At 38.4% G+C, this 27601-nt stretch overlaps 1 protein-coding gene across 1 annotated transcript in view; it reads right to left on the reverse strand.

Annotated features, from left to right (window-relative positions):
* Nucleotides 1-27601, reverse strand: part of LOC138762481 (titin-like) — a 383050-nt gene that overhangs the window by 192675 nt on the left and 162774 nt on the right. Inside the window, 17 exon segments of the mRNA XM_069936233.1 lie at nt 101-184; nt 2378-2443; nt 3655-3732; nt 4382-4453; nt 5247-5321; nt 6140-6214; nt 9106-9171; nt 10172-10246; nt 12333-12401; nt 14230-14304; nt 15827-15901; nt 17185-17259; nt 19581-19655; nt 24455-24478; nt 26506-26550; nt 26913-26939; nt 27030-27107. Coding sequence (XP_069792334.1) covers nt 101-184; nt 2378-2443; nt 3655-3732; nt 4382-4453; nt 5247-5321; nt 6140-6214; nt 9106-9171; nt 10172-10246; nt 12333-12401; nt 14230-14304; nt 15827-15901; nt 17185-17259; nt 19581-19655; nt 24455-24478; nt 26506-26550; nt 26913-26939; nt 27030-27107 — 1134 coding nt within the window.

Here is a 27601-nt window from a genome sequence, read left to right on the forward strand (position 1 = left end):
CTATGAATCAAAATGAAGAGTCAAATGTGAAAAATTATTATAATTTTCAATCCAATCACAGTGCTTCTCCAAACGAAGATATTGTTGGTTAACCTTGTACCTTTTTCTGGAGCAACCTTTTCTTTTCTTGGCATAATAATTTTTTCTATTTCTTCAATTACTGGCTTCTTATGAGCATCTGGCACTTAAAGAAATACAGAACGCTTTCAAAAGAATGTATGCATCGATCTAATTTAATATTCAGTCCAGGGGGCAGAAAAATATCGACACTGCTGATCAATGCAGTTGCCTAATCTTTTATCTGGGATTCCAAAAACCGGCACTTTTTTCAGTCGATGACATCTGTTCATCAAAGATGGAGTTTGGCGCCAAAAATTACCCAATGTGACCCTCGCTCAACTCCCATGTATCCCATCATGTTCTACATCGCTAATTTAATTAGTGGCATCATATCATTACTTTATAAGCACCCTACCCATTGAGCATGACCCTCGCGTAACTCATGTTGGAATATCTTGTGTCATTCTACTACTTAATAAGTGCCTCCAAATTGCTGTATACTGATACCCGTCCAGTGTCACAACGCTTTCAGTTGGTCCAGCTGCAGTGGTTCAGTGGCTATCGCCGGTACTCATAATCCCCCATACAGCTGTACCAGTGCCAGTGCAGGGGAACCGAGAAGGGGGCTGTTACCCTGGTGCTGGTACAGTGGTGGAGGGAGGGAGGAAAGAGAGAGACAGCAGCGTGACTTGAGCAGGCGAGGGGGGGTAGAAATGACAGCATGAGTCGGGCGGGTGGGGGGGAGAGAGATGGCAGCGTGACTTGGGCAGGTGAGGGGGGTAGAAATGACAGCACGATCGGGCGGGTGCGGGGGAGAGGTGGCAGCACGACTTGGGTGGGCAAGGGGGAAGAGATGGAAGAGCAAATCGGACAAACGAGGTGGGGAGAGACACCAGTGTGACTTGGGTGAGCAAGGAAAGTTGGGGGGAGAGGCGGCAGCATGAATCGGGTGGACAGTCTTAAAGGGACCAAAATCAAAATGATTCCAACATCCAGAACAATGGCAGGTGTCTGGTCCTGATGATCCCAGATAAAAAGTTAGGCCCCAGAATGATCCAAGATCTCTCAAAGCCCTCTAAATAATTTCTCCTATTTGCCTTGGCTTATCTTCTGTCATAAACAAGGTCAGTTGATTTAAAGCACAGCAGTATTTTTCCTGTAGCAGATACAATGAGCGTAGTAAATATGCACCACAGCTGAGAGATGAGACCACAGCAGTGGACCAGTGAGGGGGGGGGGGGTTGTGGTCTATGGCTGAAAGACCAATGCATGTGGCAGGCTGCTGGCGACTCGAGGCGAGGAACCCACGGAGGCTGCAGGCTGCTGGGGACTGCTGTCAGGAGACTCGTTCTGGGCTGCGGACTGCTGGAGATTGGCTTGAAACTGGCTGGAGGGGTACCAGGTATAGGAACCAGGATGTGAGGGGGATCCGACTGTGCTGAAAGGTTCCTGACCATGTTGGAGGCTCAGATCTGGAGCATGGGTTGCCAATGGTTTGGACCGTGTTGCTGCAGGGGCTGTGGAAGCACTGGAGGTGAATCTACAGACACTTAGTGACTGGGGGGTTGTGGGGGGGGGGGGGGAGGAACTCTCCTTTGCTTCTCTTTCTCTGACTGTAAGAGATGCCTCAGGCAATTTCTGCCAATGGCGAATTTGTCTGCCTTAGAGCAGGCAAGGGTAATTTCATGCAACATGGCATATTACAATGACAATACATTGAATCTTGTTGCCCTATCAAGACAGAGTTATCAGAATCAGATGGTAAGGCTGATGGTTTGACAAAGCATGTTCGCTAGTACCTTCCTTCCCTTTTCTAATTCTTTGATTCATATGCACCCCATCCTTTTGAATATAGCGATCGATTATTCCATTACATTGCCAGGTGAATGTATTTCTTTCAGTCAATCAACAGTACAGAAATATATAGTCATTTTTATCTGCTGGTGCTTAAGTTGGCAATGCATTTTGACCAGTAATTTCAGAATTGAATATCTTGAATTGTATTTATTTATTGAAATAAAGAATGCACATTTTGTTAACATCAAATATTTTACTTAACATTGATCATCTATGTTTTTGACCTCACATTAACTATATCACAGAAAATATATAATTTTATTTAATCAGTTTCAGTTAATTCATGTACTGTTGTCAACAGTACAACTTTTATAATCTGTTAATATGCAACAATAAGGTATTAAAGACATTTTAAATGAATTGGGTATTACAAAAATAACTCTCCACCCTCACCTTAATAACAACAATAAATTAGAGGATACAGAAAGAAATATGTGTATTAAACCTGTATATATTTTACCTGTAACTGTGGTGAGTTTCTTTTGAACAGGAACTGGTTCTTCAGGAGAAGGTTTCATAGCTTTTTCTGGCACATTAAAGAATTTCTTTTTAATTTAGTATTAGGCAATGTCAAATGAAATTAATTGAAAATTATGCAAAGTAGTTAAACAGGCAATGGTTGCATTTTAATCACATTTTCCCTTCCATTACCCAACCCGCTCATCTCTATATCAACAGTAACCCAACAAGAACAATACCTATAAACATGACAGATTCTACTCTGATAACATATTCCCTATTTTACAACGTCGTTCAATAATCACTGCATTTGGTTCTCATGATGACGGTGTCAAATCAAATACTTATTGAAAAGAGTGAATAAATTTCTTGCAGCATCACCCACAAACCTCATTTAACAGAAACTAATCTTATTCTCTCTATGGGCATCATCTGAGGTTGAACTAAATTACTTGTAAGTTTGGCATTTCAATCGACCTTGAAAGCCTCTACATTCTTGAGCAATCATGACCTCTTATTACATCCCATTTACAGAAAGTTGCAGATAAAAATTAATGATTTTAAGTTAATTAAGACATTGGATTTAAAAGAAACACATTTGCAAAATTGATCTTTCACTTTTTTTTGATAAATATACGACCCAGAACTTGAGAACTGCAGCCCAACACCCACATTCACTGTTGATAACGTATATTAGTCAGACATTGAGATCCATATTCAGGACTTGTAGAAATTAAAGTCTTGACTCAATTGGCGAGGTCCTCTGTGGCGACAAGGCCTTGCATATTTTAAGTGGGACTACTACATTCTAAAGAATTGTAACAACATCAAGAAGAGACTGACAGAATTAATGTGCAAGTGAAATTGGTCCACTAAAGTCGCACTGAGTACAAGTTTGAGATGGTAGGAAGAAGGTGGGGTGGTGGGGTCAGTACAGGATTATATCTTTAATTCTGGATGGCAGGTTAACTGTGTGGCGATAGCAATGCAAATCCTGTTTAAGTCACTGAATATGCAGCAAATGTTCTTTTGGTATCCAAGTGCTACCTTTTGCACTAAAGTATATTTTGTATCTGTTAATTAACCATATTGCAAATGGAAGATTATTTCAAGTACCAGGACCGCAAAATAAAGTTCAAATACCTGAGCAAGAAAGTAAAAGAGCACACCTATTTAGGGGATTAACATGCCTCAGGACATTGGTAATCTGACACCCTTAAAAATAAATTCTAGCAAGATAATGATAGCATAAGGAACAATTCTACAGAAATCATGTACCTTCTTCTGTAACTTTTATTGTAGTAACCCTTTCAATTTGTGTAACTGATTTCACTTCTTCCAGAGCCACCTCAGGAACTTTAAAAAATGTAATTTATGGACAAAAGAATGTCAAAAGTGTGCATTTACAACAAATGACCAACACACATACGTGCAAATAGAAAGACAGCAGACGCAAACAGTACTATACTAATCCCACAATAATTTCTCATTTTGCATTATGCTTCTATCATTTATGAATTTATTATTCCCTTATGGAGCCTCATTCTTTAAAGGAATAACAATAAACACCTCTTTCACATACTGCAAATGATACACTACAATAGCATTGCCATAAATACGAATTTGAGGTGGGACTTTCTCTTTGCTGTTGAATGGCAAGTTATCTGCATGATGGCATCACCAAAAACATTCCATGAGAATAATGCTCCAGTGGAGATAATTTTAGGCATCTGTCACAAACAGACTACCTTGTCCTATTTATTGAAGATGTATATTTGTAATAGTTCATTAACCATAATGCAAGTGGAAAAATTATTGCAAATACAAGGACAGAAATATAATTCAAATGCAAGAACAAGAAACGAGTATGATAGCACTTTTTAGGGGCTGATCATGTTTCAAGATTTGGTAGTCGGAGGATCTTAATAAAGAAGTAATTTTAACTAAGATTATGATAATTGTGTAAGAAATAATTCTAGTAGAAAGCTTGGACCTTCTTTTGTACCTTTTATTGTAGCAAGCTTTTCAATTTGTGTAACTGATTTTTCTTCCCGATCAAACTCAGGAACCTCTAGAACTTTAAAAAAAGTGAGATTTATGGACAAAATGTCAAGTATATGCACTTACAACCAAAGAACATTACAATGCACATTACATTAAATGGGAAGACGAAGCAAACCAATCACACTATAATTTCTCAATTTGCATGATGGTAGATCAAAATTTTACCATAGACCTTAATTAGAGGAACAATAAAGTACCTCAATGTTATACCGATTCTGTTATTATTGTATAGTTCAACTTTCTGTAACTAAATTTTAAAAAAAATGCAAATCTCATCTCTCCCTGTAAACTTTGGAAAACAAATATTGTGGATTTGCAACACCAAAACACAAGTACAAGGATTAACCTGTAAGGGCAGATGATGCAATAAAATAACAGTAGTATGAAGTGGTAGGAAATGGGTGGCGGGATGGAGGGGTAGAATTTTTCTCTTGGTTGATGAATGGCAAGTTCTAGGTGTGCCATTCTACAGGAGTCATGCTCAAGTCACTGAGCATGCAGTGTACATAATGTTGGTACACATCTAGCAACTCTGGCCCTCAGACTATGGTGTCAAAATTTGATTCATCAAAGGTATATTTTTATTGGTTGATTTGCCACAATGCAAATGGAAAATTATTTCAAGTACCAGGACAGCAAAATAAAGCTGAAATACACAAACAAGACACTAAAAGAACACAACTGTTTAGGGGATGAACATGTATCGGGCACTGGTAATACGAAGCCCTTAAAAAAATACTTTTCACTAAGAGAATGATGGTTACACAAAGAATAATTCCACAGAAAACATGTGTCTTCTTGCATACCTTTTATTGTTACAATCTTTTGGATTTGTGCAACTGATTTCACTTCATCCGGAGCAAACTCAGGAACCTCAGGAACTTCACAAAATGTAATTTGTGGACAAAAGAATGTCACAAAGTTGGAATTTCAACAAATGAACATTACAATACACCTAACACAGAAAGACACAGAAAACACAAAGAGCATTGTGCCAATCACACTGTAATTTCCAAGTTTGCTTTATGTTATTGGTATAAACATTTAGGGACGTAAGAAACAGGAGTGGGTCATTTAGCCCCTTGTGTTAGCTCTGCCTTTCAATAAAATCATAACTATTCTTTTACCTCCAAGCTATGGTCTCGCATTGATCATGTACATCTTGATTTCTTAAATATCGAATAATCCATCCACAGCCAAGTCTGCATTCACCATCCTCTGTATGAAGAGAATCTCTGCTCTAAATGCTCATGCCATTATTATAACATTGTGACCCTTGGTCCTTAACACTCCAGCAAAGTGAAACATTAACCCACGTCTAACCTGTCAAGCCCTGTAAGAATTGTGTATATTTCAACTCAGGTTACCCCTCATTCATCTAAGCTCAGGACTATTGGACAATCTGTCAATTCTAAGGAAATCAGAAGTCTCCACATTAACCAAATGAGAGATGTACCCAAAATGGGCAAATGAGTCAAATTTTGCTTTAATAAAAGCAAGTATCAAAATGACTTAATTGGCAAGGACAACAAAGTACAGCACAAATACAGAAACAAAACAGTAAAACAATAACTACTAGAAAAATGGCAAATATCTAGCCAAGGGTTATCTGAAAAGTTTACAAACAAAATTACATTCCAAGATAATGATATGATGTTTTTCCAAAGAAATAACATAAAACTTGTGCCTACTGTTATACCTTTTAATGGAGTCACCATTTCTTTTTGTGTAACTGGCTTGGCTTCTTCAGGAACAAACTTCGGAATCTTAGGCACTTTAAGAAATTAGTTTTTGGTCAAAGAATGTCAAAAATATCCATTTAGAATATTTTAACATAGAAATGCATATAAAATAAAACACAAGTACCACCTGGCAGTTTAAATGTTATCACACAATGATCTCATTCCCTAAATCATAATCTTTTATCCGAAACCCTGGGGACCAGACACTTTATGGAATTTGGGATTTTTCGGGTAATAGAGTAACAGTAACGGCAGTATGTTAAGTAATTGCACTGATTGCAGATTTGCCTAAAACAAAGACACACTCCAACTAGAAGGGTCTCTGGACAGGGGTGGGGAGGGGGGGGGGGGTGTAAATGAAGTGAGATAAAGATGGACCGTTTAAGTAAAACATAAACTGGCTTGAAATAAGCTAAACACCTGAAAACATCATCTTTTAAAGACCTCTTCCAGCGTTATCAGGCTCCCGGGCAGGAGTGGGGACCTTGGGTTCCCAGCACGTCTGATTGGTAGGAGCTCTGAGACTGGACAGATTTGGGTCATGTTGGGTCATGACTGGCACCAAATGCAAGGTTTGGTGTGTAGACGAAATCCATTGAAAAAATTTTCAGTTTTCAGAATTTCGTATAAAAGATGATGTACCTATATACTGTATAAAGACATTGGCCTCATCAAGTGTTGAAAGATCATGGAAAAGCAAATACCCATCTTGATTAAACACAAAAATCTGGGATATTTTAACTTTCGCAATGTATTATTTTGTTCTAAATTTCCTCTCCACATATTTCAATTCTTCCGGTTGTACTGCAAGTCTGATTTTATTATGGATGGAGCTCAAATTTCCATGTCATTCAAGAACCACTTTCCAAAAAATCTACCTTCCTATATCACTATGCTTTTAGGACCATGTTTTCATGGCTTATGATTGGTTATTGGCCATTGACAACTCGACTGACATATGAGAAAGGTAAAAATATGTCTTCTAGTTACCATTTAAAATCTTTTGGAAAAACAGCTTTACAAATGGAAATCTTGCTGAATTTGTTTGTTTCTGGATGTATACTAATCCTTGATCACAGAGGATGAATTTTGTCTTAATATTTACCGTTAATTATGTCATTCAAAAATTGAACAGTTTATTAATTTCCACCAGAGTAATATTTAATCTATCTACTATCATGCTTTGCTAATTTTCTATAATATGCCACTGAAACATTCAGAAATTATAAATACAACCAGCTGAGACGAGCATGAAACCCTTTGCACCAGTGGTTCTCAACCTTTTTCTTTCCACTCACATACCACCTTAAGTAATCCCTTACCAATTACAGAGCACCTATGGCATCCATCAGCTGACGCTTGCTGTCCATCAGCCGACGCTTGCTGTCCATCCTATGCCATAGGTGCATAGATACTTTGGGGCTAGTAAGGGATGACTTAAGTGGTAGGTGCGGGGAAAGGAAAAGGTTGAGAATCACTGCTTTACGCAAAAGGCCATTTATATGATCACCCGAGCATCTAGTGACTTTGCACTTCTTGCATTTCTATGAGAATGCAGGAAGCAGTTTTCATCAAACTTTAGAGCATTATGGCCCATGATGTTGTGCCGACCTATATAGATCTACACCACAACAATCTGATCATTCCTACCTCACACCCATAATCCACTATTTTTCTTACATTCACACACCTATTTTTGAATGTTCCTGTTGTAGCGATCTCCACCACCACCCCCAGCAATGCATTCCCGGCACCCACTACTATCTGTGTGAAAAGATTACCTCTGACATATTCCCCAAAATCCCTCCACTCACCTTAAACAGATATCCTCTGATATTTTCTATTGTCACCCTGGGAAAAAAGGTGCTGGCTGTCTACCTTTCCCAAGTCCTTCATCATCTTATATCCCTCTATTAAGACAGCTCTTATCCTTCATCAGTATGAAGAGAAAAGTCCTAGCTCTATCAACCTTGCTTCATAAGACATGTTCTCCATTCCAGGGAACACCTGGTAAATCTCCTCTGCACCCTCTCAAAAGGTAATGTGACCAGAATTGAACCAGAGGTTAAAAAAAGAGTGTTACACAACTGCAACATTATCTTATGGCTTTTGAGCTCAATCCCACGACTACTGAAGGCCAGCAAACCGGATACCTTCTTAACAACCTCTATCAACTTGCACGGTAACTTTAAGGGATATATGGACCAAGATCCCCAAGATCCCTCTTTAGAAATTAGTTAGCACCGATACTGGAGCAATTGTTTAGAATCAGGCCATTAATACCTTTCTCTGCCTTAAAATTTGACCTTCCAATATGCATCACTTCACATTTTTCTGGACTGAACTCCACCTGCCACTTCTCTGCCCAACTCTACATCCTGTCTATATTCTGCTGCAATCTGCAACAATATTCTACCCTATCCACAACATTTCCAACTGACCGACTCCTCCATTTCTTCATCCAAGTCATTTATAAAAATATCACAAAGAACATTGAGGATGTTATTTCTAGACCATATTTCTCATCTGAGAATCCTCTATGATTTTTTGCTTAATTTCCCAATCATACTAGTTTGCAAAAGGGATGCCTATTAATGTACTAAATGCCTGGGAGAAATTAGTTAGCACAGATACTGGAGAAATTAGTTTCACTATCTGACTCAATGAAATTTCTCCTTGGAATATATTTGCCTGGGAATCAGTGCATTAAAAACAATACAGTAGTACTGCTGTAGCAGTACGAGAATGACACAAATGCACAAACAAAAAACTAAAACCACATATTACAAAACAAAATTTAGAAGAGGTGGAGCTTTGGCAACTGGAGGCCTCAAAGACACAAAATAATTTCCAAGATAACAGGAAGAAGAACATTCAAGATATTTAAAGAATTATTCAAGAAGAAAACATATGCCTTCTGTACCTTTTATTGGAACAATCTTTTCTTTTTGCATAACAAGTTTCATTTCTTCAGGTACTAATTCTGTCACTTCAAGAGATTTAATGTTGAGAGAGTTTAAAAAAAAATCAGACATAAACATGTATTTTTAACACAGTAATACAGATAACATTTAATATAAAAGGACCAACTGATATATAACATTACATAAACTTTCAGCAAATAGTTTAGAACATTGAACATAACAGCACAGGCCCTTTGGCCCACAATGTTGTGCCTACTCAACCATACAAATCTTCCCTACCTAACATCCATAACCCTTCAAGCATCCATGTGCCTGTCCAAGAGTCTTTTAAATGTTCCTATTGTACCAGCCTCCACCACCAACTTTTCTGATGCATTCTAGGCACCCACTACCCCGTGTAAAAAAAATCTCCCCGACGTCTTCTTAAACTTTCCTCTCCTCACCTTATACTGATGTCCTCTGGTATTTGCTACTGTCACCTTGGGAAAGAGGTGCTGGTTGTCCATCCTATTTATGCCTCAGTCTTATAGACCTCATCCTTCTTCACTCCAAAGAGAAAAGACCTAGCTCAATTAACCTTGCCTCATAAGATATGTTCTCCAATCCAGGCAACATCTTGGCAAATTTCTCTAAAGCTTCCACTTCCTTCCTGTATTGAGGCAACCAGAACAGATCACAATATTCTATGTGTGGGTCTAACTAGTTTTAATCGAGCTGCAATGTTACCTCTTGACTCATGAATTTAACTCATCTACTAATGAAGCCCAGCATACCCTATGCCTTCTTACCTGCCCTATTAACTTGCACAGCCACCTTGAAAGATCTATGAATTTGGACCCCATGTTTGAGAAGCTTTCATTTTGAGTGGAAAGACAATACAGAATACAAAAAAAACAGTACACATTTAAAAACAAAAATTAAAACAACCCCTGCCGTGAAATAAGATTAACAGAGAGAAAAGCAGCAAGTCTCTACACCAAAAATACTTCCCAAGATAATGACAAGATAAGCAAACGGTTTATTCAATGAATAATTCCAATGTTAAACTTCCATCTTCTTTTGTACCTTCCAATGGAGCAACTTTTTCTCTTGACGTAATTGGCTTCATTTCTTCAGGTATAAACTCAGGAATGCCAGACACTTTAAGAAATTATATATTTTTTTAATAATAGAACATTAAAAATGTGCACATTTAATACTTTAAAACAATATGCATGAAAATAAGCAAGACATGACGCTCCTGCACTAATAACATCACAGTTTCTCATATTGGACAATGGTTCTGGCGTAAGTTAAGGTTTTATTTTATGAAGCCTAAATAATTAATGGGAACTGCAATAATTATTATATTTGACAATAATTCGCTTGAATATTTTAATGTTCAGTTCTGGACATGCCAAAGTTGCTTTATTTTAATATACTTCTCTCTAATCCCTGCAGACCTGCAATGTTAATCAAATCTAGAAATAATGAAAGATTAGTAAAATCCCACCAATAGCCACATTAAATGACCCAAACTAACGTAAGATATGAATGATTTATTTAAATACAATTGTCTGTAGAATGAAGTGCCTTAAGGTGGGGTGGGACAAGGGGACAGGTGGAAAGACTATAAGACGTAGGAGCAGAATTAGTCCATTTGGCCTATCGTGTCTGCTTCGCCATTTGAATCATGGTTGATACATTTGACCTCTCGACCCCATTCTCCTGCCATCTCTGCATAAGTTTTGACAACTTTACTACTGTAGCTTTCACTGCACCCAATGACCTGGCCTGTGACAGTGAATTCTACTGATTCTCTGGCTGAAGAAATTTCTCCGCATCTCTGTTCTTAAAGGGACTCCTTTTATTCTGAGGCTGTGCCTGCAGGTCTTGGCTCTCCCGCCACTGGAAACATCTTCTCCATGTCCACTAGCCATTTCAATAGTTTTGAATGAGGATTTCCCCCTCCTAAATTCCTGCAACTACAGGCCCAGAGCCATCAAATCCTCCTCACAGGATAACTCTCTCATCCCTGAAATCATTCTTGTAGGCATCCTCTGGATCCCCTCCAGCGTTAGCATATCCTTCATTAGATACGGGGCGCCAATATGCTCACAATGCAGCAAATTAGGTCTGACGTACGAAACCTCAGCATTACATACTTACTTTTATGTCTGGATCTCTCAAAAATGAATGCTTACATTACATTGTCACTCTTTATTTGCAGGGGCAGCATGGCTGGCATAGTACAAAGCCTTTTACTGCACCAGTGATCGGGACTGGGGTTCGAATCCCACGCTGTCTGCAAGGAGTTTGTACGTTCTCCCCCTGTCTGTGTGGGTTTTTCCCAGTGGGCTCCAGTTTCCTCCCACCATTCAAAAATGTACCGGGATGTAAGTCAATCGGATGTAATGGGCTGTTACTCTAAATTTAAATTTCAAAAAAATATAACCTTTAGGCAATCCTGCACTGGAACTTCCAAGACACTTTGGACAACTGCTTTCTGAATTCTCCCCATTTAAAAAAAATAGCCACTTCAGATTACTTCTACCAAAGTGAAATTATGTTAATTTTCCTGCTTAATACTCAGTCAGCCACTCACGTCAAAGTCGATGCGCCAATTAGAGCACCAAGCTCTGAAACAGAAAGCTTGTGTTTTATCAACATAAGATAAATTAATTAATGAGTTGAAGCTAGGGTTACTTCTGGCAAGTATATTCATTAAATACCCTTTGGAGTCGCGGGCACTCGATGCCAATTTAGGATTCCTTGCCGAAAACAAGGTGTGCTGCTTTAGCTAAATGTTTCACTGTACGTTTTAAAACTTTTCATAATCATAATTCCAGTACCAAAACTCTTTTGTAAAAGGACACACATTACATTAGTGGAAAAGCTCAAACAAAAATTAAAGTGTTAAATAATAAATCTTTTTTTTCGCTATGGACCCCTTAGGGTTTTGTTCAAAATTTTGGGCCTCCTTCCCTTGGAAGGAGTCAAGTTTCTTTGGTTTCTGCCATACTTCTCTCCTACTGACTATATAAAAACATTTAAAAATATTTTATGATGTCAGTCCATGCCCCTCCCCCCCCCCCCCTTAAATGTTCTGTGGTCCTCAGGGGGCAATACCTCCTGATTGAATGGAATGCATAAAAAGAGAGTATTGCCAAACCAAAGCTTTAAAAGCTTTCAAGACAATCCAAAAGATTTAAGAAAAAATATGAAGCATAATCCTCCTTTTTTATACCTTTGATTGGAACAACTTTTTCTGTAACTGTTTTCACTTCCTCGGCAACAAACTTGGCAACTTCAGGCACTTAAAGAAATATGTTTTTTTTAGTTAAAAGAATATCAAAGATGTGAATGGAATAAATTATTAAACATACATATAAATCACACAAGAACCAACAGGTACACAACACAGTCTACCACATACTAATTACATATTAGTATCTCACTTTACTTTGTGTTTCTGGTATCCAGAAAATTAATAAAACAGCACTGAGCCAATTTGATGACACATTAATCATTGGGATAGTTTAACATTCACTCTCATTCCAATCCAGTGTCTTTTCTGTCATATTTTTCCACAAATATTTGCATCTCTGCAAATATAATTTCTTAAAGATAGAACTAAATCTAATTATGGTTGTTGCATAATTTTCTGTCCAGAAGGCTTATTGTTGGCTTTCTTTTGTTTCAATACTTTAGTGTGAACTGAATGGCCATTTTGGGAAATAAAAATCTATCTGATACACATTCAATATTGGGCAGAAAATTCTAATGGCACTTTGAAAAAGAAATTTCTTCTCATCTCTGCCTTGAATGGCCAACACATTAATCTGAAACCTTAACCCTTGATTCTACACAAATCAGCTAAAGGAATATCTATTCTATCAAGTCATACATGAAACTTGTGAATTTGTTAAATTCTCATTTTCTGGGCAAAGACCCAGTCTGTTTAATGAACCAATATTCCTTGACTTCTCTGTGGATTGCCACCTTGTCATGGTGGAGAAGCTTGTGTGGTCCAGAGTGACGCTGTCTGGAGCTATGCTCCTGGTACAGTCAACCATGGCTGTAAGGTTGAGGGTGAGGTCCGACAAAGAACAATCCAACCAAGTCCTCAACGGTGGAACAGGGACTCTGAAGTTATTCTGAACTCAACTGCCATGAAGGCTGCAACAAAACCATCAGCTCCAATCGCCGTGGTTTTCATGCCATTGGATTTGGTTGATTTGTGAAGTATCGTGTGCTTCTTGGAGAGCACATTAAACAAATACATGCACAGGTATCTTCGCACTCTGGATCAATGGAACGAAGACCATCATCCTCAACTATGATGGATAGCTACAACAATTCCTTGGAATAAATCAGCATGGTTCTTAATGAGTTCTAAAGATGGAGTTGGTATTGAGAGATTCAGTTAGGGGAACTGACGTCTGAAGCACCTGGCAGATGTAGCGAACTGTTCTCACCCTCCTTCTCCTCCCCCTTTCTTCATAACTTGTGAAGTGTCCTACATCCTGTCTGGAACAACTGGCTTTGCAAAATTTGGTCTGTAAAACAAGCAATCATTTACCAACCAAGCTGCAAATACTGGATATTTGCTCATTTGGAAATAAAGGGTGGAGGAGAAAAGAGTTTGGGGCACATTGTTCTTCTGCTAATATTTGTTCAGCCATATGTATTTAAGAATATACACTATGTAGAGTATGAGCTCCAAAATAGAAACCTGTTGGCTAGCAGCACTACACAGTGCTTGGCATCAAGATCGGCCTAAATGCATGTTTACGCTTGGGTTCATCATCATTAGCATAATGAGTGACGCCTGTCACATTTCAAGCACATGCGTGCAGAGGCGATGGTATTTTGATACACATGTTCCATCCACAGCATCCAAAGAATGGTCACTTTTCGACCATTTCTGCATCGTGTTATTTAATGTACAATGGATCCAGTAAAATGATTTCAGTCACCAAGATTGCACAATACAGTAACAAGTAGCTCAAATGCTCAAACACATCATAAATTAAGATGAACAAATAACAGAGTATTGGCAATCTGAACTTCTTAAACAAAAAGACGATAAACAAAGTGCATTCACTATTATCCTACACTAAAATATTTTCTTCTTTTTGTACCTTTCACTGGAATAGCCTTTTCTTTTCGTGGAGGTGGTTTTATTTCCTCAGGAACAAACTTGGGAACCTCAGGCACTTAAAAAAAATTAAATTAAAATAAAGTAGAAATCCACTTGACATTAAACACAAAGGAAACAAATCTACTATTATGTGCTCAATCACACCACAAAAACTTTTTTGAAATGTAAATAAAATCATTATTTGGTTCTTTTTTAACCTCACAAGGTAATGAAGCAATTATGACTGAGCTCCTAAACCCACAATCCCCACCGATGGTCCGTGGGCTTGTTATAGGTGGTTCACAGTAAATGAAGGAATATCTAAGGTGGTCTGTAGGTGACAAATGGTTGAGAATCATTGATTTCGAGTATAATATATACCAAGGTGATTTTAATTAGTTGATGGCAAAATGAATGCATTTCATTCATTTGAACCATCAGGCCAATAATTACATCAGCTTGTTGTTAAATAAATATGAGAACATGACCAAAATAATTCATCTGCTTGAACCTTGCCGTTTAAACTCCAATGGGGGGGGGGGGGGTATATTTTAAAGCCTTCTGACATGCCTAATGCACCACATCCACTGAAATGACCTCATCCACTCTCATAGATGCATACCTAAAACATTCTACAGCTCAGGCGATTATGATTTTCCTTTCACAAAACTATGACGAAGTTGCCCAATCAAATTATTATTTGGTATCACCATTTTTTTCTCAAGCACAAATAGTTCAGTAGCAATGGGGTCTAGAGCAATGGTTCTCAGCCTTTTTTTCCCCCACTCACATACCACATATGTGAGTGGAAAGAAAAAGTTTGAAAACCACTGGTTTAAACAGTCTCCAAAAGCATAAGCAAAGACTTGGACCCAGGTTTCCTGAAGTATAACTTATCCCAACAGGCCCAGCCACAGTTCCAACGTCTTTTAAATTTAAACCATCGTTCCTATACCATTTCTCTAGCCACACATTCTTTGTTCTATCACTTATTTCTTTAATTGTTACTACATGGAAATACATGGATATAAATGCTTCTTTAAGTTGATTCATATACAACTGAAGCATAAATACATTGGAAACATTGCAGGTTATAGTCTAGAAGGACTCAGGTGCACAAACATCCATTACTATGATGGTCTAGCATCCCTCAACTTTGTAGTCCTTGATGGTTATTAGGGAGTAAGTAAGCTGACCCCCTTCCCTAAACACCTCAGGGAGATATGGCCTCCTACTGATGACACTTCTCCCCTGTGAACAAATCATACTGGTTTTAGACCTCGCCACAAACTTTTACCCATACAAGCTGTTCTCAGGGAATGCCCACATGCGCTTGAGTCCAGGAGTCATTTTGGTATACAAATGCCAGACGACTATAATTACCACACCCAATTTTATGTTAGAGATTTGTAGTTCTAATTTAATAAAGAAATATTTCTCAGAGGAGGACAGATTGAGACAGTACAAATGACATATAAGCATCACAGAGAAAAGACAAAAGCTCCTACAACAGAATTACTTCCCAAGATAAGTACATGAAGACAGTGTCATTCATCCAAAGAATAACTGCAGTGTAAAACACATGCCTTCTTTTGTACCTCTCATTGGAGCAACCTTTTCTTCTTCTGCAACTGGTTTCACTTCTTCAGGAACAAATTCTGGAATCTCTGGTACTTTAAGAATTTAATTTTTGGACAAAAGATTATCAGAGGTACGCACAGAGAAGATTTTAAAATAGCAAGGCACATAACAATAAATGCAAGGAAGCAACTAACACATCACAGGACCTCATCTTGCAGCAATCATAATTCAGATCTGGTCAATGTAAACTACACATTATGCATCCTGTTTAATAATTCAAGTAGAAATGCTTGACTACATTAACCACAAGATATTTTAATTGCACTAACGTATATGATTTTGAATAAAATAAAATAATTTCTTTGAGACAATTTCTGGTGTGGTTACTGAGAGTCGCAATATGTACATGGTTAAACAGAGAACTCATTCTCCTAAATGGAGTAAGAACAATGTGCCAATAAAAAACCCAGCAGGTTAGGCACATACATGGAAAGAGAAACAGATACCCTTTCAAGTCTGAGGGTCTTCAATGGAACCGAGAAAGAAAGAAAAAAGTAAATCCAAGCAGAAGAGAAAGTGGGGTAAGGGCAATAGGTGAAATAAAGGAAGCTTCACTGCCCCTTAACAGCGACATGTTTTCATCCCATCAGAGAAATTCCCACTGCCCTTCCCCACAACCCAGGTGAACTTGTTTCTCTCTTCCAAAGTTCTGATGGAAAGTCTCAGGCCCAAAATATTAATTTCTTCTAACCTGCTGAAAGTTTCCAGAACTTTCTGATTTTACTCCATTTTGGAGTGCGAGTTCTACAGATCATTTGCACATTGCATTTTCTTGTTTTATTTCAGACTTCCATCATCTTTGTTTTTATGTTTTATCATTACTAATTCTAATTCAGTATGTCCACACATTTTAATGGAAAAGTGAGAAACATGGAAATCAGAATTTATCATAAACGCACGCACGCACGCATGCACGCACGTGCACATGCACGCGCACACACGTGCACACACACGCACACGCACACACACACATGCACACACACACACACACTCACGCACACACACACACGCACACACACACACACATGCACACACACACACGCGCGCACACACACGCACGCACAAACACACGCACGCTTGCACACACACACATGCACGTACACACACGCATGCACACACACGCACGCACACACACACACATGCACGCACACACACACATGCACTCACGCGCACACACACACGCAGACACGCACACACGCAGACACACACGCGCGTGCACACACACACGCACACACACACACGCACACACACACGCACGCGCACACTTGATTATGTACTTTTTCAAAAGAATCTGTTCAAACCTTGATTCCCATACCTTTCATTGGAGGAACTTTTTCCTTCCTTGTAAGAGCAAGTGGTTTAACTTCATCAGAAATAGTTTTCACCGGCACTTTAAAGAACAGTTTTATTTTTAAGTAAAGCACATTGAAATGAACAGACATTATCAGCAAAATGAACAAAACATATAGAACACACGCACAGAGAAATTTGAACCACGAGGCACAACCAAGTGATAAGAAGAATATATGTAGCAAATGGATCCTCATGACCTTGAATCTCATACCAGTTCTTCCATTAAAATTACTAATACAAATACATTTAGAAAAAATTAAAGCTTACAATGAAGCGGTAGAGTGAAAACAATATCGCATGTTTCCAGTTTTGTTGGTTGAAGATCAAAATAGAACTAACCATGTTTCACCTAAAACAATCATTCTGATTGTACTAATTAAGTTTGATGTAGGAGATATTGTATTCGAGTCGGATAATTCTTTGTTTAATAGTTACCGAAGTCCGCTCTGTCATCAGTAGATTAAAACACTGGAAATTATATCGTGAAGGAAAGTGATCCTGGGAATTATAAACCTGTCAGTCTGACGTTATTTGTGATAAAATTACTTTATGAAATGAATGATTGATTGAGATTCCTAACATGGCTTCAAAGAACATAGAAGATAGGAGCAGGAGTAGGTCATTCGATCCTTGGAGCCTGCTCCGCCATTCAACGAGATCATGGCTGATCTTAAAGTTCAGTACCCCGTCCCTGCCTTCTCTCCCTAACCTTTAATACCCTTATACTGAAGAAATATATCTATTTAATGAACCTGCCTCCACTGCCCTCTGTGGCAATGAATTCCACAGATTCACCACCCTCTGGGTCAAGAAATTCCTCCTCATCTCGGTCCTAAATGGTTTGCCTATTATCCTCGAACCATGGCCCCGGGTTCTGGACTCCCTCACCATTGGAAACATCCCTTCCGCATCCATTCTGTCCAGTCCTGCCAGAATTTTATATGTCTCTATGAGATCCCCTCTCAATCTTCTAAACTCCAGCGAGTACAATCCCAATTTGCACAATCTTTCCTCATAAGACATTCCTGCCATTCCAGGTATCAGCCTCTGCACTCCCTCCATTGCAAGAACATCCTTGTGTCTACTATATTATATTCATTGACTTAATTAAAGAAGTTTCTGACAGAGGAGATGAAGATAGCCTGTTTATGTTGCTTAATGAAATTTCCAAGAAATTCATGAGAATGCATCACATTGAAAGAATTATGAAGGAATAAAGGCCAGCACGAGATTGGACAGGTTGATCTTTTTGCAGTATAAATTTGTCATTAAAATAAGTGGATCTGAAAGGGAGCTGACCCACGTAGATTTCCACAAAGTTGTATCTTACAACTATTAGTTTATATTATTTTAATTTGTGACATGGACAATACATTAATGAACTGATTGTATAACTAAAGAAGTCCACATAAAAATACAAGAAAGAGAAAACATAGATCATTAAACCACACTTTCAAGTTCAAACGCTTTATGAAAAGATAAGGTGCAATTTGGGTTTTTGTCTGGTAATCATGCAGAAAATAAGAACAGAAGAATCACCTTTGATTCAATGAAAATGTTAAATTTGAAGAAATATGTTTAAGAAATTAGGGACCAAAGAATATATACTGAGTTTACTGAATTGACCGTAAATTCCTGGATAATGTTGCCTTTTCTTCCATTAGTACCAGCAGATCTTTGAGATTCCATCCTAATTATTCAAACGTAATCCTGCATTTCAAGGTGGATAGGATATAAAAGCAGGGATGAAATGTTGAGGCTTTATAAGCCATTGTTCAGACCAAACTTGGAGCATTGTGAGTCATTTTAGGATCCTTATCTAAGGAAGGATGTGTTGAGTCCAGAGGAGGTTCACAAGAATGATCCCTAGAATGGAAGGGTGATCACATGAGGAACATTTGTAGGCTTTGAGATGGTACTTGCTGGGCTTAAGAAGAATAAGGAGGAGGGGGGGGTTGGATCTCATTGAGACCTAATGAATGCTGAAAGGGCTGGATAGAGTGGATGGGGAGAAGAGGTTTCCTATGGTAGGGAAGTCTGGGACTAGATGGCATAGCTCAGAATATTTTTAAAAAACCCTTCAGAACAGAGGTAAGGAGTAATTTCTTGAGCCAGAGGGTGGAATTTGTTGCTGCAGCGAGCTGTGGAGGCCAGGTCATTGGCTATAGTTAAGATAGAGGGAGATAATTTCTTGAAGAGAATCAAAAGTGAATGGGAGATGGTAGGAAAATAGTGTTGAGAAGGATAGTGAATCATCTGTGATAGAATGATGGGGTGGACTCAATGGACCAAATGGCCAAATTCTGCTCCAGTATCTAATTTACAGTATTAATCAAAGTAATGTAATTACATCTCTACCTTTTTCATGACGAATTTCATCTTCCTCCAAAATAGTGCAAGTAATTTCTTCGTGTGTCGTGGATATTTCAGTGACTTTAAAAAAGATACCGTATATACTGTTAGTTTATATTCAGTATGCATATGTTTTATACAATAGAGATGGATATATTGTCATAAATGGAAGCTCACTCTGGTATCGTCCCATTTTGACTGATTTACCACACTATTGTCCCATTCAATAACACTCAAAGTCTCTATTAGTGCACATTCCAACTTAAAATAAATTACCATACACATAAAAAATGTGGCACCGGCTAAGAATAATAGGTTTTAAATATCAGTAATTACACCTCAGGTCTTCTTAGAAAATTGTTTTATTTCATAAAATTAGTGAGATGGATAAAATTGTATTTTAATCAGCCAGCATGTAATGTTGATTTGTGTATTTACATTTTCAGTACTGGTTTTTAATGAACAGAACTGAAACAGATAGAGATAACCTTTGTGTCTGTCTAATTGGAGTTCCTGGCATAAAGAGAAACCTTCAAACTGGGACTAATGCCTTTATAAGATCTCAAGCTGTTGCCCTGAACTTTATGGGTCTACAGTGAGAGCTAAAAGTTGCCAAAGAATTAAACACAGAGATTCAATGCTGAAGGCCACATTTACCCTTGCCAGATAACCCTATAACCATATAGCATGGAAACAGGCCATCTCGGCTCTACAAGTCCACACCAGTTTACTTCAACAACTAGCTTCACTAATATTTCAAGATTTACCCAAGGATCATATATGCATTGAAACTTAATTAAGTTTGCAGCACTCTGATCTAAAAGCAACAGCAGGTTACTAAATAGGAGGTTGTAGATTATTGGTTTAATGTACTTTGGACTTAGCGCCCAATTTCTAGGAAGCTTAATTTCTGCTGCGCTTCAACCAACTTCAAAACATTGTTTGGGCATAAATCAGAACTGGGCCATCAGGATAAACAAGCATTGCATAAGTGCATTGGCATGAACGATGGGGGAAGGGGGAGGATGGGGAAGGGAGGTTTGGGCTGTGAATAGTGGCAGAGGTGTAACTGCCATATTTTAGCGTGAAAGCATTCACTCAAAAGTAATTCCAGGAAAAAAAGCTAGAAAACAGATATAAACACTGATTTTTAAATTTGGGCTGTATTTTGGATGTCCATTTCAATTAGAATGATAGATCTCAAGCCCTGTCACATTGAGCACTGGCGCACCTCAGGGCTTGCTACGGTTCATGATAGTACTGCCTGGTCCCAGCACCAACCAGATGGCACAAAGGTAGTTGGCCTCATCAGCAACAATGATGAGTCAGCTCACAGAGAGGAGTTTGATAGGATGGTATATTGCTGCAAGAGTAACAACCTGAGACTCAACAAGGATTAAACAGAGTAGATGACTGTGGACTTCAGGAAGATAAGGACCATTCCCCTCTACATATGAATGGCTCCGTCACAGAAAGTAGGCAGCACAAAGTTCCTTGACATCCATTTAAAGGACGACCTATTCTAGTCCCACACCACCTCCTTGTTTTTCAGGAACGTGCAGCAGCTCCTACACTTCCTAAGGAGGTTGAGGATGGCAAGGCTACCTGCCACTGTCCTTATAATGTTCTACAGGAGCATCATAGAGAGTGTCCAGGCTGGCTGCATCATAGTGTGGTATGGTAGTTGCAGAGCATTAGATTGGAGGTCAGTACAGAGGATGATTAAAACAGCTGAGAAGAACATTTGGCTCTCCCTTATCTCTATCAATGATATCTACAAGAATCAGTGCTTAAAGAGGGCACAGAGAATCATTGAGGAACCTTACCATCCAACCTACAATAACTTTGAGACATTACTTTCAAGAGGTACAGGAGCATAACAGCCAGGACTGGCAAGGTGGGAAACAGCTTCTTTCCGCATGTGGTGAGACAGTCAAACAATTCTAAAACTCTGTAAATTATTTTTCTATATATTTATTTTGGATCACTACGTACACATGTTGTTTGTGTATAGGGTGTACAGTGTGTCTGTGTGTATGCTCTATGGTCTGCAGATATGCTATTTGTCAATGACACCACAGTTGGCAGCAGAATCACAAATGGCAATGAGGAAGCGTAGAGGAGGGAGGTAGATCAGCTCGTTGAATGGTGTAACGACAACAACCTTGCACTCAATGTCAGCAAAACTAAGGAGATGATTGTGGACTTCAGGAGGAAGTCAGGAGGACATGGCCAAGTCCTCACCGAGGGCTCAGTAGTGGAGAGGGTCAAGAACTTCAAATTCTTGGGTATGAATATCTCCAAAGATCTGTCCTGAAACCTCCATGTTGATGCAATCACAAAGAAGGCTCGCCAGTGGCTATACTTTGAGAGGTGTCTGAGGAGATTTGGTATGTCACCGAAGACTCTCGTAAACTTCCACAGGTGTACCGTGGAGATCTTTCTGGTTGGTTGTGTCACTGCCTGGTATGGAGGCGCCAGTCCAATACTTATAACTTTTCATCAATTATGAAAGTAGATATCACTATAACATAAATTGCACACACGTGTCACCCCTTTGATATTTCTTGTGAATCTGATGAGGTACAGTTGAGAAGAAGACATTCTGACAAGAAGCATTTTGAAATTACACCATTTTAAGAACATAGTTTAAGAACATAAGAAATAGAATCATCTGGTTTGTTGAGCCTGCTCTGCTATTTTATAAGATCATGGCTTATCTGACCTGGAACATCCACCTGCTTTTCATTCATAACTCTCAATTCCCCTACTATGCAAAAATCTAACTGTGTCTAAATAGATTTGATGAGCCAACCAGCCCTTATTGCTCATTTGGGCAGATTCACCACTCCCTGGGAAAAGCAGTTCTCCCTCATCTCTGTCCTATTGTGGTTCCCCAAATCTTGGTTATATCCCCTACTCTCACCTACCAGTAGACATAACTTTCTGGAATCTCTCTTATCTATCCATTTCTCAATTTCATATGTTTCTATAAGATGCCTCTCATTCTTCTGAGTTTCAATGAGTTCAGTGCAGGTAACTCAATCTCTCTTCAAACCCTAAACCCTCATCTTCAGAATCAAACTGATGAATATCCTTGGCTCTACGTCCAAAACCAGCATATCCATTCCGAAGTGAGAAAACCAGAACTGCAGGTGTGGCCTCACTACTACCCTGCACAGTTGCAGCAGAATCTCTCTGCCCTTCCAGCAATGAAGTCCAACATTTCTTTTGCCTTCACGATTATCTGATGAACCTGCAAACAAACTTTTTTGTGATTCGTGCACATGCACTCCTAATTCCATTCACACACTAGTACACGGCAATCTTTCACTATTTAAATAATAATCTGCTTTTTCTATTATCTTTCTTTGATTGAAGATGAGCTTGCATTGACCAGGAAACAGGATTGTTGACCAGGATTGTTGATCCAGTGGTCATTGGGGGATTAGAGTGGAGAGGGTGAACACATTGAGAGTTACTATCTCGGAGGATCTTTCCTGGACTCAACACATCATGAAGAAAGCACGTCAGCACCTCTACTTTCTCAGGAGTCTGCGGAGGTTTGGTATGACATCAGAAACCCTGGAAAACTTCTACAAATGTGTGGTGGAAAGTGTGTTGACCGACTGCATCACAGTCTGGTATGGGAACACCAATACCCCTGAGTGTAAACCCCTCCAAAAGGTGGAGGACACAGCCCATGACATTTCAGGCTAAACCTGCCCCACTAGTGAGTGCATATACAGGGAACGCTGGCGTCAAGAGGGCAGCAGCAATCATCAAAGACCCACACTTCCCAGCACACTCTCTGTTCTCGCTACTGTCATCAGAGAAGAGGTATAGGTGCCACAAGACTCACACCACTGGGTTCAGGAACAGTTGCTACCCCCTCCACCATCAGACTCCTCAACAACAAACTCAATCAGGAATTAATTTAAGATAGAAATATACTAACTTTAGATAAGTGGTACTTGGAAATGAAATTTTGTTTGACTATGGAAAGGATATCTTTTTCAATTCAGGATAAGATGTCTTTTTATAAGTTAAAGTGGACTCCGTTTGCTAATTATATGCATTTAAGTTTGATTTAAATATATGTTTAAGCGTGATATTTTAGTATTGACAATTTTTTTTTGTTGTTAGAATTTTTTTAGGTTAAGTTTTATCTCTTTTTTTGTAAGTGGGTATTTTTTTCCATATATAATATTGTTAATTCTATTAACTCTTCACTCTTTATTTTGGGGGGGTAGGGTTGGACTAATTTTAAGTTAGACTATTAATATTGTGTTACAATTAATGGGGGGGGGGGTTATTTTGTGTAGTTTTCTGATGTAATATTGAAAATTTTTAAAAAATTTTTCTTTAAATGTAATTCTCTATTGTATTCATGTTATAACATTTTAAATAAAGTCTTCAAAAGGAACTAATTTAAGGACACTTACTTGTGTACTACTGATTTTCTTTGCTCTCCCTATATTGCACAGTTTGTTTACAGTTGTTATCTCTTTACATTTCTTTTGATTGTTTACACATTCACACTGTGTAGTTTATTTTTTGCACTACCAATTAGTGGTAATTCTGCCACCCCACAGGATAAAGGAATCTCAGGGTTGTATGTGAATGTCATGTATGTACTCTGACATTAAACCTGAAATCTGATGATATTGTATCTGCAAGATATTGTGTACTTGCTGAACCTATCGCTGCAGGTTCTTGGCAGTCTGCACAATTTGGCTTTCCTCTCAACTTGGTGTAATCAGCAAACATAGATAAACCACACCCTGTTCCTGCTTTAAAATTATTAACGTTTTGGAATGTTTGATATGCATTTAATAATGTCTATAACTTACTAAAACCAAAAATTTGAGAATAGTTACCTATTTCTTCAGCCCATACTTCTTCTGTAAAATAGATAAAGAAATTTCATATAGTTAAGCATATGTAAATTTAAATTACAGTTCTTAGATACAATATTTGCAAGTTAAATTTAGGTAAAAATTCCAATGGCTGGAAAATTTGAAGACACCAAGACTCAATCACGATTCAGTACGAGAAGGCCAATGTTGCAAATTTGACTGTAGTCACAGCAATGCCTGAGTCTTGCAGTGGAAGAGCAAATCAGACATGACCGTGCGCATAAAGATGAATTTCTTCGACATACAGCTATGATTGCCATGCTGGATTAGGAGAATGGCAGTGGCTACCTGGAGCATGAACTTGCATATTCTTTCTCAAGGCCACATCAACCGTCCTCCCAGACCTGGCATCTATCAGCTAGTCAATGCAGACTATACTACCCATGTGGAGATGATGCAATAAATAACTTCAATTTCCAGGCCTAGAAGCTGTCACGGTCATCCTCTGAGGGTGCTTCTTGGATCCTTCACTGAACGTTCAGCAATCTGTATTGCAACTAGTGAGGCTGCACTGTGCAAGAGCACCAAGACAGCCAAAGGCACAAAAAGACAGTTTTAGAATAAAAATTTTTTTTAAACTGCCATTTTTCACTACTTCCTTTTGTACCTATGTTTTAAACAAGTTGTACCCACCTCTGATACTTCCTCAGGCAGCTCGTTCCATGTACCCACCACTCTCTGCGTGGAAAAAGTTTCCCCTCCAGTTCTCTTTACACATTCCTCCTTTCACATTAAACATTGTATCACACTTTTGGAAAAATACCTCATAAATTTACATACCTTGATAAAGTCATCCCAGATTCTCCAATGCTCCAGGGGGGAAAAAAGCCCCAGGCTATCAAGTCTCTACTTATAACTCAAACCTTCCAGTTCCTGTAACATCCTTGTGAATAATTTCTGCACTCTTTCCCCCTCTTATATAATTTCTAGAGCATGGCAAATGGAACTGCATATACCACTCCAAGTGCATTCTCCACAAAGTCTTGTAGAGATGAAACATGTCATCTCGACTCTTGCACTCAACGCCGTGACCAATTAATGCAAGTGCGCCAAATGTTTTCTTCACCAGCCTCTCTGCTGGTGTTGCCACTTTCAGGAAACTATCCACTTGAACACCTCGATCTCTCTATTCGCAACACTCTTTTGCTCGTTTAACTTCCCAACACCTCGATCTTGTCAGACTTAAATTGCATCTGCCGTTCCTTGGCTCATTTCTCCAGCTGATCCAGTTCCTATTGTAATCTATGATAGCTTTCTTCACTTTAACTTCCTTGCCAAATCCACAAATTTATTCATCATGCCAACTGGGTTTTCTTCCAAATTATTAACTTAAATGCCAAATAATATTGGACTATCATTGATCCCTATTGTGCACCACTGGTCACATGCCTCCAATATGAAAAACAGCCCTTTATTAGCAACAACCAAGCAGTTTTGCCCACTCTGAATACCCTCTGTTCATTCTCTTGGTTATGCTGATTTGCAAGGGGAATGCATTCTAATGTAACTGCTTTGTGAAGAATCCTTAAGGGAACAACAACAAAAAAAAATCTAACACACTGAAATCTATCAACCACTTCAAAAAAGCATCAAATGCATGTAGAATCACCGCAAGAGCAAGGAGAATTCATTTCTTGACTCATCATTAAAGACCATTTTTATCCAACTTGGCTTCAGTAATCAAGGGGTGCTTCCTAGTCAAATTGCATTCTTCGGCTGAACGAAAATGCATTTGATGCTTGCGATAGCACAGATTCTATCACCCATGTGTCTATGTACATATGTACAGATGGTAGTGCAGGATGACTGTGATTGGCTGAGAGTGTAGCCACACCCACTGGCAGGTCTTAAAGGATTGCTCCTAGCCAGACCAGGTCATTCTGGACTGGTTGACCTGCTTGTGATACGCTCCAAATCTTTTAGTCAATAAAAGCCTTGGTTTGGATCAACAAGTCTTTGGTTTTTTCGAAGTGCTCTACAATACTAGATTCCTAAATTGACTGCTGTTTTACCTGTAAATGCTTTTCTTTCAAATGGAATTCCAATATCAGGGACATCTAAAAAATACAAAAGGAATAAAAAATATTTTTAAATTCTTTATCAGTGTTTTTGAGTAATTTATTGCATGAAATTAAACTTCCAACATATATATTTTCCATTTTTAATCTGAATATTTTGAGGAAAATGTTTAGCATTAATGATAGTCATGTTAAAGATAGCTGTTAAATTATTAATCAACAGCATACAATTTGCACAAAATTATTTTACAGTTAACAAAAACAAATATAAACTTCTCTACAATATTTATAATAAAGTCATTTAATTCAGGCACTTTATCGTCTGACAATAAATCTGAAATATTGTTAACAAACTAAAAGAGGTGATCAGTACAGATAACCCTGTTCATGACCATACGCACCAGGTTTCCTTGGCTGTAAGATGATTTCTGTAAAGATTAGATTTTGAATATGGTAAATACATGAATTGAGTAAGGAAACATTATAGTTTCAATGTGAAGAATTGGATTAGTGCCTACCTTGGCTTGATACACAAAGTTCTGCAGTACTTTTAGCTTCTCCTCTTGGTTCAAGTTGAGCAATTACAGAATAAACACCTGAAGAAAACAATTTTGGATATTTATATTTCTCTTAACTGAAGTGAGCATTGCACAATCATACAAAGTATGGATAGCACAGAAACAGGCGAACCACGTCAAGGCCAAAGTTGACCTCTGTGGATAGAGTCGTAGAAAACAGAACAGGCCCTTCCTTTCGGCTTGACCATACCGACCAAGTTGGCCTTCTGGGCTAGTCCCATTGATTATACTTATGGTATCTGCTTTTGGAATATCTTAATGTTAACATCTTAATGTTTATTTATGCAAAACACTCATATTTTGCAATTCCTCCATCAGGTCACAAGACACTGGCTCAGTCTTTCTTATTCTTATAATCAGTTCTGTTAGCATCCTTTCAAATTATTATTTTTCTTCTTCTCAGTATATCTATTTCTTGAGAAGGAGACCAGAATTGTGGACATTGCTATGTGTGGTCTGTTCAAGGCTCAAAAATTAAGTGTGGCCTAACTGATCTGGCCTGTATTTCTTCT

The sequence above is a fragment of the Narcine bancroftii genome, chromosome 4 (genome assembly GCF_036971445.1).
Source record: "Narcine bancroftii isolate sNarBan1 chromosome 4, sNarBan1.hap1, whole genome shotgun sequence".
NCBI classification, from domain to species: Eukaryota; Metazoa; Chordata; class Chondrichthyes; order Torpediniformes; family Narcinidae; genus Narcine; species Narcine bancroftii.